General features: G+C 40.3%; 1 protein-coding gene across 2 annotated transcripts in view; it reads left to right on the forward strand.

The window, feature by feature from the left end:
• The first annotated feature begins 774 nt into the window (after positions 1-774).
• Positions 775-13,936, forward strand: part of ST5 (suppression of tumorigenicity 5) — a 111,870-nt gene continuing 98,708 nt past the window's right edge. For both annotated transcript variants that reach the window (XM_026070217.1, XM_026070225.1), the window contains exon 1: positions 775-854. In XM_026070217.1, the coding sequence (XP_025926002.1) occupies positions 775-854 (80 nt within the window). The remainder of the gene's footprint in view (positions 855-13,936) is intronic.

Below are 13,936 nucleotides of genomic sequence, written 5' to 3' on the forward strand. Positions count from 1 at the left end.
TTACAGCTTTTGGTTCATTACCAAATCTCATGTCCTGGTATTGCTAGGAAATAAGTAGGAGTTAGGAATGAGACCTTATATTGCCTGCAGTCTTATAAGTATCATAAGGCAGTTTTATTTAAAGAATTTTATGGCTAATAGAGGAAATAGGCTAGAAAACATTTGTAGATATTTTCACGTCACAAGCAGATTTGAAAACTACTGTTTTCAACCTAATCACTATTGAATATATTTAATATATTTCACAATTTCAATATACTTGAGTAATATACTCAGAGCTGCACTTTAAAATAAAAAAGTTTCTTACATTGCTTGCAAAAGCTTTTGTGTGACCAGAATGCTAGTCATAGCTATATTATTTGCAAGCATCCCACAGTGCATTTATTGGTTCTCCATATATACTTACGGATGGAAGAACCACACCCAACTTGTGACATTTTGTAAACTCAGCGTCAAGCTCCATTTCGTCAGATATGCTAGAATCTGAACCATATACCTAATCCCCATAAAATCTCGCCCTTTGACTTTGGGCTCTGATAAACCGAGATGTGGATGTGAACCACAGCAGTGGAGCAGTAGGGTTTAGTTTTTCAGAGTCATAACTAGACTGATTTCATTTTATAGATTGAAAAGCAGTCCGGAGTTCTGCCTTTCCCCAGCATGGTATCGTGGAAATATTATTTTGGCAATCTTGAAAGGTTGATTGTCATTTGGATCTGTCAAAGCTTAACTGACTTTTCTTCTTGCAGATATCCAGATTTCTAGAAAGCAGAAATGACCATGACTGCCAACAAGAATGCTGGTGTCAACAGCAGAGCTGGAGGGAGTAAAGTGCCACAGGACACTCTGGATAGGTAAGTGAACTGCAGGTTTTGTAGACTCTGAGAAGGGTTTGTCTGTTTGGAGCAGAGTCTTTGTTCAAAGAYAAGTAACCTCTATTCTGACACAGAGAGAGCTTTGCTGGACTGAGTGCTGTTTTGGGTAGGAACTGGAGGAATTAAGGTGTGAGAAAAGATCCATTTCTGACATTCTTCTGTCAAGCTGTTGCTGCTCACTGGCTGGTTATGGTGAGAAGTGATTGCAAGGAGGGACTTGTGTTGAAGGCATTGTGTAGGCCACAGAAGGCTTGAGCCAAATTCCTTAGCCATATGACCGCATATCTCCTTTTCTGCATTGTCAGTCTCCCCTACTATATTTTGTATCCATCTCTGTCCGCTTTGACAGACAGTGGGCAGAGACTGCCTTATGTTGCAGAGTTGGTAGCAACTGCGAAAGGGCTGGGTGTAGAGTACAAGGCTCTTTTTTTTTTCCTTTGCCTATTTGTCCTCCTTTCTGTAGCATTAAGTTGCCTACAGAGTAAGTAGATCAACTTTACCGTTCACAGACAAGGGAAAACAAGTAGCCTGTCCCACTACCATGTGACACGTCCTCTAAACTCAGTATCGTAGCCAAGGACAACTTGAGTCCTGAAACCTGGCAGTCACGAGGGAATCAATCTGTTTAGACCAGGACAGAAAACAAAGCGTGCTTGCAAATTTGTACATGTTTACTAGTGGCTAAGAAACACTATCCTAATAGAGCTCCAGTCCGTCAGAAGGTTGTGATGCGACTGTACACAGTAATACAGATGCTTGTAAGTAACCGATAGCTTTCACTTATGAATTAGTACATTGAAATGGCAAAAAGGGTGGTGTTGGTTATTGCTGCCTTTGTCTCTATTTTGCAATGATGAAGGACAGCTTTTGCAGGACAAGAAGTTCTCTCTGGGGGATTCTGCTTAGGGGTATTGCTTTGGAATACAAATAAACAACTCATCTGCAATCACAAGTTCACAAACTCAGAGAGAGTCTTGTTCTCAGCCCCAGCCTTTACAAAATAGTGCTGACTGATCTAGCCTGTGGCTTTCACATAGGACAAGCCCACTGGCTCCTCTGGTGCTGGGATAGGGCTGACAGTTCCCAAACCCTCACTTTGCCCTGTAGTCCCACTAGGGCAGCTTCAGTACACTTTGGCTTGGAAAGTTTAGACAACCATCCGAATAATGAACCAGTATGAGCTAGCCTTTTGAACACAGGAGCAAAGCTCTAGAGCTAGGATGTCATCTTAGCAAGGTGAGCAGAAAGCAGACCAAACTGTGCAGGGTTCTTCCTCAAATGCATGAAGTGTCTGTTGCCTTACCTCTGTGGTTGTCCCTGCTGTAGCATTTTATCTGGCTGTCTAGGGGAGTCTTATACAGGTCTATTGCCCTATTCTGTTTTGAGGGGCTGTTCTACACTACCTTACACAATAACGTGCCAGCGTCTTCATTATTCTTGTGTTTTGGCCCAAGACAAAACTTTAACCCCATTATAAACAACATACAAGAGGGATGTGCAGACAACCTGCACTGACCTTATACAGCCTCTGTACTGCACTAATACTCATGCTGGGTGTTGGACATAGAAATAAGGAAGATACTCTTTGCCTTAGGAAGTTCAAAATGTAACTCTGCAAGGCTTTAAGTAGGCTGCAATAAAATGGGTGAGTTCCCAAAAAAGAGTGTTTTAGAGGGGGGAAAAGCAATGGAGGTCCTGTTTATTTATTGAACGTTTTGGGATGGGAGTGCCGGTTGTACCAATGTGAGTGGAATGCTCCAAACATTTTGGCCAGGCAAGTCTGCATCAGTTTTAGCCATGCTTGAGTGAGGAGCATGCCTGACAAGCTGTACCAATGTAAGCCATAGCAGACAGCAATACAGCATGTGCACAGGAAGGTTATATTGGGACATTTTTGCTGTTTCAAATAAATCAGTAAAGGCTGTGATTCAGGTGAGTAGATCTGACATAGTTACAGATTGACTTATCCACTGGAAGATGAAATGTCAGAGGCAAAAGTCCCTGTATTGGCAGCTGGCAGGTGGAGTTAGCCAGTGTAGATGGAGAAGTTCAGAGGGAGGGGGAAACTGTGGAGAGTTGGCTTTGATCCTAGCAGTGAGCTGTAGGTCAGTTTGGAAGTGATGTCAAATCCTGGCTTGGTTTCGGACACCTGCCACTGTGTTCTGAACTTTTCCAACCGCAAACATAAAAAAGGGGAAATATAAATTAAATTCTGAAATTTTCAGGGTGGAAGCACTGGAAGAGATTTTTAGCAGCTTATTTCTCTTCCGTTTTTATTTAAAGGAAAATCTCTTTTTGGTGCCATGTCTCTGTTTTGTGTTTAAACACTCTGGCTTTGTTCTCAGTTTTGGTCTTCTTTCCATATTTGATGTACAAGTGGCTGCCTCGGCATTCAGACTTCTGTGTCTAGTCATTCATTTTTCTCTTTCTGCTTTCTGCCATACCTTCCCTCTTGTCTACACTCTGTCTCTTTGAATCATAATTCCATACAATTTTCCTGACTTGAGTGAAATGGCCTCATCCTGACTAGCAAGGGATAGGTTGGCCTACAATGTAATGGTGAATTAACAATCTGGAGCCCTGGGTGGAAGGCTGCCCGCAGTCCTGTCTCTGCTAGTGACCTCCTTAGTGGCATTGTCACATCCTTCCCATGTCTAAGTCTTTCATTCAGTTAATTTGCCTTTCATTTCTTAAGTTGTGCAGTTGACTACTGATATTAATAATGTGCATCCATTGTAGTGACCTTACTAGTCATATTATGTAAGAGTAACTGTGTTAAAACTCAACAGAAATGGACTTGATATCCTTGTACACTCCCCAGTTTGTTAGTTTGCATGCTTGGTATCTTTTAGTATAAAATAGTAAAAAACAGAAATAATGGGGAGGAGAGAGGAATTTTTAGAGATATATACATAATGTGGATATTAAAACCAGATCCCTAATGATATTTGACACTCCCATGTCATTTATCATTCTTTCATCAGCACAAAGTCTGAGCTGGGAGCTTGGATCTAGACTTCAGTAAACTTTGGACCTACTCTTCTAGTTCAAAATCTTTTCTGTTCTTAATAGCTTAGAAAGTACTGTGGGATGCTAAGTCACTGGATAATAACTGTCAAACTGTCCTTCCTTATCATCACCATCTGTTTTGATTAAAATTTGTCAGGAGAAGATTTTGCAAGTACAAACATGGACCTGACACTAAGGAAAACCTTAAGTTGCAGTTGCCTGATAAGTGAGATGAATAGGTTGTCATGCACTAGTTCTCCATCCATTATTTTGCCTTACGTAATCTTCTTCACCTGTCTTTGCAAAACCTTGTAAGAGGATGTTACTCGAGTCAATCATGCAGATTCTTCATCGTAGGCAAACTGTAAATCAGTGGAGTAAGTGCTGGCATAATAAAAGTTTAATTTAAGTCTTGCAAACATGCTCACAGATCCACTTAAACTGAACAGTCATTGTCTCTGTTCAGTACGGGATTTGACTGGAGATCTGGAAAACTGCAGTATGTGCTTTCTCTGTAATTTGTGGGGATAGAGTTTAATTAAGTGCTGATACTGGCAAACACAGGTGTATTTATCTCCTGGTGATGAGGACATCTTTTTAGTGTTATTTTTATTTCGGTGCTAGTTTTGGTGTGGTTTATTGCTGCAAGATGCAAGGTGTATTACAGTTTTATAGAGTCACCATCTGGTTAAACCTTCTGTAATTTCTTATGGGTCAGATGCAAAGCGCAGAAAAGTCCATGCAAGTCTTTCTAATTACTTTGGCTGGCTGTAAATCAGACCCTCATAGATCATAGATTTATTTAATCATACGGAATCTTCTGTGGGAAGGAGGTGCCTACAAGTAAATGTATATACAACTGTATATTTTGCAAGCATTGAGATTCTCGGCATATCTAAGATTTCCTTGGTCCTCGCTGGAGTGTGGTACCAATGGCCTGAAGTACTGCATGCATTTTGCTGTGCAGAGCTGTGCTAATGGCAAGTTAGGAGCTGAGGGAGAAGCAGAGAGGAGAGTGAGGGCATTTCTGGGAGGAGTGCARGTCCTCCGCCAGAAGCTTTAAGAGAATGACTTTGAGTCTCAGCTAAGAGAATGGTTGTTGGGATTCACAGGTTTCTGCTGTGAGCACAGGAGAAGAAAAACTTTAGGTTTGAAAAAAGTGAGGCTATTTAAATGAACGTCCACACTAATTGATTCTTTCTGAAGTTATTTGAAGCTCATTTGCTAGTTGTTATAAATGGACATTTATGTGACGCAGTCTAAGGTGAGACAAATTTGACTGTACTCTGTATGGGAAAATTATGTTGAAAGATGACAAGGATGATTGAAGGTATGGAACATTTTTACTACATGGTGAGTATAAATTGACAGGGGCTCTTCTACCTGGAAAGCAAAGAAATGGAAGGGGAGAAGGGGTAATAGAAGTCTCTGAAATTATGAATGGAATAAAGAGCGTGAATAGGGAAAAATATCTCTTCCCATGTAAGAACGAAGTGCATCGAATGAAACCAGAAGACGGCAGGTTGAAAGTAAGTTGAAAAGAAGGCACTTCTGTGCAGCATGTCTTTAAACTACAGAACTCACTGCTACAGTATGTTGCAGTTAGGTACATTCATGGAAGAAAAATCTACAAAAGGCTGTTAACCACAAAAACAAAATCTGTGAGTCAGTGAGTCTCTAAGCCTTTGACTGTTAAGCTGTTGGAGTAGCACTGCATGCTTACCTGTTCTTGCTCCCTTTTCTAGGCACCTGCTAATGGCCTTGGTCAGTGATGGAGTCTGGACTGGGGATATTCTCTGGTCAAACCCAGTGAGGACGTTCTGATGTTCTTTGGAACAAAAGTCAATTATAGGAAGTGAATATTAGACAGTTTGCAAAAGTGTTGTTATAATTACAAAATGAAACTTTCTGGCTTTTTCTAAGCCTCAAGGACAAGATTTTAAGCTTTCCTTGTGAATCTGAGGCCTGACCTCCGTCACTGATGTGAAAGCCAAAAGAACAGGAGGTTAGGAAAGCACCTTCTGTATAGCTGAAAGCATCTTTTTGACGATCTGGCAGGAAGCAGTTCTGTGAAATCTCATTAATTCTTCTGGGGGAGACAAAGGAGCCCACAGCATGCTTGCAACTGGTATGTGACCCTTTTTGTGCCAAATGACTACTTGGTTTGATTGCACCATACTTAAGAGGATCACCGTAACTCAGAAGAAACCTTAAGAGAATAGAAGTCAAAGAAAAGGCATAGCAGTGTTTGTACCTCTCTATCCACAGTGTGACTTGCTTTCCCTTAGTAAATGATTTAATAATTATCTGGAGTCATCATTTTTAAAGCTAACTCCATTAATGATGTTTTAGGCAGAAACTTTATTTGAATCAATGAATTAATTTTTAAAGTATTTGTCCTAATCTTGTGTTTGCTCTAGTGCAAAGTTAAATATAGAAATGACACTATCAGTGAGCTCTGTTTGATTAAAAAAACCCCGCTATACTGTATTAAAACAGGCCTATATTTATGTTTATGAGGTCATGCTGTACTTCACAAAATATAGATTTGATAGTTTGTAGTCTATTTAGTCTAACAGAAAAGGAGAAAATTTTCAGAACAAAATGATTATTTGCTGGTATGTTATTATATCTTAAAATTGCAACATAGAGACACTGAATGTGACAAGCACCAATCCACAGCTGAAAAACACAATGTTTAGAATAAGTACGGCTACATAACTTCTGTAGATCATTCCCCATGCCTTCACCTCTGTCCGTGCCATCTCTTAAATCAGGATCTCAAAGCATATTTTATACACCTAACTTGAAGCTTCTCACCTACTGCAGTGTACTACTGAAGTCCAGGAAGTGTTTGTTTTTAGAAACAGATTCTGTGTATTTATACTTTTTTATCTGCGGGTTTTGCATGAGATGTAAGTAAGTTCAGAATTTGAAGGTACAGACTTCAACCAACATATTAGGAAGTGAGTGACAAGTATTTACATTATCTTCAACCTTTGTGGCATAGCCTGTGCCTAAGGTGTGAATCCTGTCTTGTGAGCTGGATGCAGAACTAGAAATAGGAGAACTGTGCTCCTGCTAGGCAGTGTTGCCCTGAAACAGGCAGTGTTGGAAGAAGAAACAGAGTAAATATTACTAGATGCATTTTCAAAAAAAATCCCATCCTATAATAAAATTATCTAATTAAAAATATTTAAATATATGAGCGGTGTCCTTCTGCTGTAAGCACAGAATATATCCTTGCAAGCAGGATTATTTAGACTTCGGTTTGATGTAATTTCTCCATTAATAGCTTTTGGCTGAATTTCTATTAATCTGGAACAGTTTTATACACAAGAAACATAATTAATATCTATTTCATAAATGGAACATTTAGTGCAAACAAAAAATAGGCAGATATTTTGGTTAAGCAATATATACAGTTTATAAGATACCTTAGAATAATGTCATTATGGTTATTCTCAAATTCTTGAAAAGCATATAAAGGTGATTGTCCTCTAATTTCCATTCACAGAACAATGCAAAGTCTTTTCCAAATAAAGCACATTTTGCATGAGTTTTATAAGTCAAGACTTAGGAGTAACCTTTTGAAAGCTTAATAACGTTCGTATGCTATTTACAGTGAACAAAAATGAAGTTCACTGCAAACAAATGTGTTGCTAGCATGGTGACTTTAGGGACTGGCATAATGAAGTAGAACAAAGATTGTTTTAGTCTAATGTCCCTGAGCTGGTCTGGGGAAGATAGCTAAAGCAGAAACTGGTCTTGGTGCCAACTGTGCAAAAGGACTACGTGGGTATTAGTTTGAGGAAAACTACATCACTAAAATCGTTTAGTTTTGGGAGGGGTTAGATTTTGTGATGTGGGCTGTTGTCTTTCCATCTGATCTGCATTGGAAAGCTGTCCTTCTTGCTGAATTGGGGGTCGTTTTCCTGCTGAGCAAGCACAATTTAATGACATGACAAACTGAGAATGCTGATGTCAGTGTGTCGTATAGAGCAAGGCATCTGAAGTGTACTAGCAAAGGATTACATCTGCACTTCGCTGTGAGCACAAAGTGGCAAGCTTTTAGGTTACTAGTCTAATAACATTCATAACACTTCTCCTTTCTAAATATTTTAGTTGGTTTCTTGAATCAAATATACTATTGCTTGATTAAAACTGAAATCTGACTGATGCTGATCCCCAAAACCTTGTTGTCTGCAAAGTATTGTGCCTTTATTCTGGTTCTTTCTGTCTGCTTTAGTCTACTAGTATCTTTGAAGGAGTGACTTTTGTGTGCATTAGTAATCAGATTTCCATTACGATAGCTTTGATCTCTGAGTCGCATCTCTCTCTTTGCCTGGAAAGGACAGGAAATAACTGAGCTGGGTACCCACAAACCTCTAAATATAGGCTTTGGTTTTTATCTCCCAGCAGCGTGTGAAGCCATTCCAACTGTCGCCAACAATTTGTCAGCTCCATTAGTCTAACATGCACTGAGATTTGTTTGTACTGGCTTTGTGGCTCAGACATTCTTCAGAACATAAGCTAACGGGACAAACCTTCAATTGGTGGGAGCTGGCGTACGTCCAGTGAAGGCGCTGAAGATGCACCACCTAAACCAAATGAGTATCTGGACCAATATAATGCTAGAAGTAACTAAGGAGTGTTTCTGCTTAATGATTTATAATTCTGTAAATATCAAATAAAATAATGACTTTTATTTCCTAACCAAGARAGCCCATGGGGTAAGGTTGTGTCCAAGTTTATCACGAATCCAGGATTATTTGCTGTTGTTATTCATAGGTAAAATCACTGTTTGAAGTCCTGAGAGAAGATTTCTTTGGCTGATGCATCTGATTGCTGCTAGCTAAACCAGAGGTCAGATCTGGGCCTGGTTCCCCACGGCCTTGGGTTCTGTGTAGCAATAAACAATAGTGTAAAGGGGATGCAAGATGCTCCCCTTTTGGAACAGTAGATTTTTACATGCATTTTGTGCTTGCTTTGGGGTCTTACAACTGACTGCAGGAGGTACAAGGACTGTGGAGGACCGACTTGCCAAGTCAGCTTTGAGCCAGTAGAGTCCTGGGGCACTATCTTTGTATTCAGCTTCCCGTATTCAGCCTGATTCTTTTCTTTGGGAACCTGGTAAATAATAACTATGTTTATGTAAGTGAACAAAAGCTCTCCCTCGCATTTGTTTTGACAGCAGTGGTCTTGATGTTTAAGCATGGTAGAACACTGCAAAGCTAGGTTTTGGAGAAGTGTCGTGGTTGCCGGTCCCCATGGTGCATGCTTGTTCATACCAGCTAGTCGGTGCGCACCTCAAGGTGTTATGCTTTTACCCTGCTTCTCTGATGAAGGCAGAAACAATAAGAGCTTTGAGAAAAAAGTTAAGTTAAAGAGAGAGCACCATGTCTGTGTTTCAGCCTTAGAAAACTGAGATGTGGAACCACTTCCAAAATCAGTCCTAGTCAAGCCAAATTCATTCAGTTTTACAGCAAGTATCCCTTTTTCTTCTTCTTCTTCTTCTTTTTTTTATTAAGTAAAATGAATTCTTAGTACACATTAATAAACCTGGCTGAAATACTTTATTTCCTTTGAAGAAAGAATTATGTGGTTGTGACCTGGGCAGAGGACTAGAAATATTTTGCCTTAGGAATTGAGACCTTGAGAATTCTTAAATAAGAGAATTTGCACGTATGTCTGGCGTTAGGTTTAACCAGCGCTCTGCTGCTGTCAACACTGGAACGTGGGTGTCAGGCTCTGCTGGCCTGTCCTGGGAGTGCTGTATTCTCTTCCCTTTCCATAGTAAACTTTTCATTTCAAAGGTGATCTCAGGTCAGGAGAAATACCTGTCTGTGTAGAGAGAAGTGCTGTCTTCATAGAGGCAATGTCTGTGCAGTTGTGGTTTTTTGTCATTCGGAGAAGCCAGCTCATGGGTGCGACTCTTCATGCCTTTTACTAGCAATGCCTTTTACTAGCAATGCCTTGTGCTTGCCCCTCCCCTCCCCCCAATACATTAACAAAAAGCAGTGCCTTTCAGCTCTGTGTGCAATTGTAGATACTGCCCAAATTTATTGTCAGGTCACCCATCCAGAAGGAATCCAGAAGGCCTGCACTGACAAATGCGTTATCTTGTGACTAACACAGAAGAGCCGTGTCCAGCTCCAGGCCTGCCTGGGCGCTTTGGGCGAACAGCTACAGCAGTTCAATGCAGAACTCGCTCTCCACTGCATATGTGTGTCTACCACAATGGAGCCCTGATCCTACCATCAGATGTATATTAATAAAACAGTAAGATAAATAAAATGTAGTTTTGGCATTTACCTACTTCATGCAAGTATAAATTCAAAGATCATGGTATTTATAACATGTCCTGAGTTTTCTGAATGGAAAGCACTGTGTGTCCTGTGGAGAAAGCAACAACTTGTAAACCAGAGGATGCGTCTTCAGGTCCCAGGCATGCCACGTCTCCTTGCGAACACCCGGCCAGTCTGTGTGCTTCGCTCAGCCTAGAACAGTGCTGACAGTACTTTTTGCCTTCCCTTTTCTCTAATACATTTCCACTGTAAGTTCTTCAGGGTGTGAGACTCTCTGTATGGTTCTAAAGCAATGAGGTTTTGTCTTACTTGAAACTGTTGCATGTGCAGTTTTCCTATATTACTATGTGTGATTGCCATTGACTTAGCATTATTATGATAAAGTATTCGCTCATCCCTTATTCTTTCTTTGCTAAGTATGTGGGTAGTGTTGCTGTGTGTGATAGAAAAGCTGCTTCCTTCCCTGTTGTGGGTGGCTGCTTTTCAACTATGGGTGAAATGCTCTCTCTGCCTGGGCTCTGAAGTTCATTGAATGGTTTAAAAGTGTCTCCATGAACATTAGTTATAGGTAGTATGGTCAACTAAACTGTTCTTCACACTTGGATAAAAATTGTTGTGTGGATGATGTGCCCACCCATGCTTAAAAGAAGTCTTAATGGGATGTTTGGTTGCTAATCCAATTTGTGTTATAATTATTTGTCATGGGAAGAATGCTGGTTTGTCTGCAGCTGCCTCAACTATATCTTCATGCTGAAAAACTTGCCAGAACAAGCAAACAAAACCAGTGAGTTTCACTGAAAACTCTTCTGTGTGGGGGAAATGCAGGTGCAGATACAGAAAATATCCACAGAGAARGCAGTAGGTCTAGCAGTGGTTGATAATTTTGCACACCTTTAAGGAGAYGCGTGCATTAATTGGTAGCTTGGCGGTTGCTCATTGGTGCATATTTGGGTGAACAAGTTCTTATTTTCAAGGCACTCTGGCTGGAGTGGAGTGAGATTTCAGCTTGGTAAGAAGAGTGAACTATGAACACCTAAAGCAAAGAGTACAGTTTGTAATTTGTACTTCTTAAAGTAAAAGTTTGTTTGTTTTTTTTCTTCACCAGTTGTGGGGTGGCCTGAGCTAAAGCAGCTCCCTCCCAGTCTCCCAGTTAGCACAGCCCCTGGGGACTTTGCCTGGTAGGGCTTCAAGGGGCGAGCGGGGTGAGTCCGGCAGCAGCTAACACGCTCTGGCTGTGCGCCTGTCTCCCTGGGCCTTGTGCACTGCCCTGCGCCAGGAGGGGCAGCATCGCCTGCCCCCACTGCCCCGGCTTTCTGCCAGCCCTGCCGGGCTTAAGGCAAGGAGGCGCTGCGCTGCAGGGACCCCAAAAGTATTTCCTGCCAAAAGTATTTGCCTACTGCCCTGTGAGAAATACTGGTGAGACTCTTTTAAGCTCTCTATGAATTTGTGATACAAAATCCATAGGAATTGCTAATTTGTTGCTTTAACCAGAGCATTAAGTTTTAATATTTTGATAGAGAGCTTGAGAATAGGAAGATTAGGGGATTAAAGAACTCCGCTAAGAGTAACCAATATGTCAAGTTATTGGAGCCACGATGAGATGTTGCTTTTTTTAAAGCCATTAAGGTCTAGGAAACAATACAAATAAGCGTCAGCCAAACAACGGTGGAAACTGAATAACTGATGTGAGATCTCTTAGCAAGTATTGTACTCCTTTAAAAGTAGAAACAGCTTGAACTGTACAGCTGACGTTTTCAGAAGGTCAGTTCCCAGCAGCACAAAGTTACGTTTGATTTAGAAAAGAATATAAAGCAGTTTTTACAGTGTGAAGTTAGAGGTGCGTTTGGGGGACAGAGCCCTGGCGGCTCTACTCTGAACAGGGCTGTGGGAGGTGGGAGGGTGCTCACTGTTATCAGGAGTAGAAACATCAGCAATGGGAACAAGTCAAAGCATTGATACCAATGACCCTGAAACTGGGGAAAGCTTGAATACAGACTTGAACTTCATAGCTGTCGTTTATCTCTGTATGAAGCTGTGGTCAGATGCTGATTTCCTGTGTTGTGAGGAGTGAATTTCATCCTGATGCCTTCTCTGTTCCCCTCCCTCTCCCTGTTCAGAAATGACCTCTAAGGAGGTGGATCAGAGTGTGTATGTCTGAAATTTCTTTTGCAGGGTTGCAGAAATATTCTTGTAATCACAGTAATTCAAAGATATGAGAGAAGAATGGTTTGTAAGAAAAGCTAATAACTTTTTTATTAGATCAAGRGAGAGAATTGAAAAAATGGACCTACTTTTGGGCACGTCCTTCAGGCTTCCTCAAACATTTTGTGGCAAAATCCCAAGATGGGGGATATGGCTCTTCCATCTCTGTTGTTTGCTAATTTTGTTTTATCTAAATTTTAAATTTTGTCAGTTCAGGAAAAAGCATTACTTACTTTAAATGAACTTGTCAGTCAAGCAAATCTCTCACTTTTTCCCAGTTGGAATTTCTGTTAATATATCCCTCCCACATGCACAGGTTTTAAGAACAAAAAAAAAATCTTGATTACATTTTGTTTCATGTAGCTTCAGATCAAGTTCACTTTATTATTACTTGAAGCCTGGAGGAATGCATCCTGCCAAATTACTTCCCAGTGTAATTTAATTCTCATGGCACTTTGAATACTTTCCTCTGCCTTTTATATGCAGCAAATCGTACATCATCATTAAAATTATCTTTTCTAATGGTGTTTGTTTGCTAAATACACAGAAAAATAACTAAAAGGTGAAATACAACATGTGTTTTAAGAAGCAGAGGATTGTAGCTGACATATAAGACCAAAAGTGGAGTTTTTAACTGTGTACCATTCCAGTACAAAGACTACTTAGAGTAACACTGCAATCTTTATGTGTTTCATCACTGATGATTTCTATTTTTGCATTAGTGTACTCAGTAGGACTAAGGTTTGAACTAACCTGTTATATGTTTTTGCAGCAAATTATTASAACAGCCTGGATTTGGAAATGTTTCTGATGTCTTTCTAGTGCTTTTACTGCACTGAAATTTACTGAATAAGGGCAATGAGCAAGGTGTTTACTAAAGCATTTATGGAAGTCCCCAACACTCCAGTATCAGCAAATTGAAGCAGGAGTCTTACTTAAATTTGTTGCAGGGTAGTGATAAAAAGTGATACTTAAGTTCATAGGGGGCATAGCACAGACATGGCGTGCAAGACATTTTTACATCACAGTGCCAGCATTTCATTTTTTTCTGGAGGAACTTTGTTCTTAGGGATGAAAATCCGATTGCTTCCTGGACCAGGAAGATGCTGGCAATCTCACTGGAAAGACCAACAAAGATACAAGTCACGAGCATTACTAATGATGGTTCATATTCTCTGCATAGCTGTCCATTAGGAGCTGGTCTCTTTACACTTAAGCCATTGAAAAGCCTTCACTATGGGAGAACAATTCCTGTTCACTGCCCTAATCAGTCTGGATTTGAATCAGTGGTTTAGGATTGAAAGACTCTGTGTTCTCTTACCCGTTCCCTGCTCTGTTTAGTTATCCTAAAAAGATATTTTCCACTTGAACAGAACAGAAAATTCAAAGAAGATGTAACAGAATTTGGGAAAGAATGAGATTCAAAGAAGATTTGAACATACTGAAATAAAGATAAATGTAAAGAATTATTTTGTGTTTCTTCCCTGACCGGAAAAGACTCTTTGTCCAGAACACCAAAGCAAGAATCACAGAATCGCTGAG

Source organism: Apteryx rowi, unplaced genomic scaffold (assembly GCF_003343035.1).
Source record: "Apteryx rowi isolate R43461 unplaced genomic scaffold, aptRow1 scaffold_107, whole genome shotgun sequence".
NCBI lineage: Eukaryota > Metazoa > Chordata > Aves > Apterygiformes > Apterygidae > Apteryx > Apteryx rowi.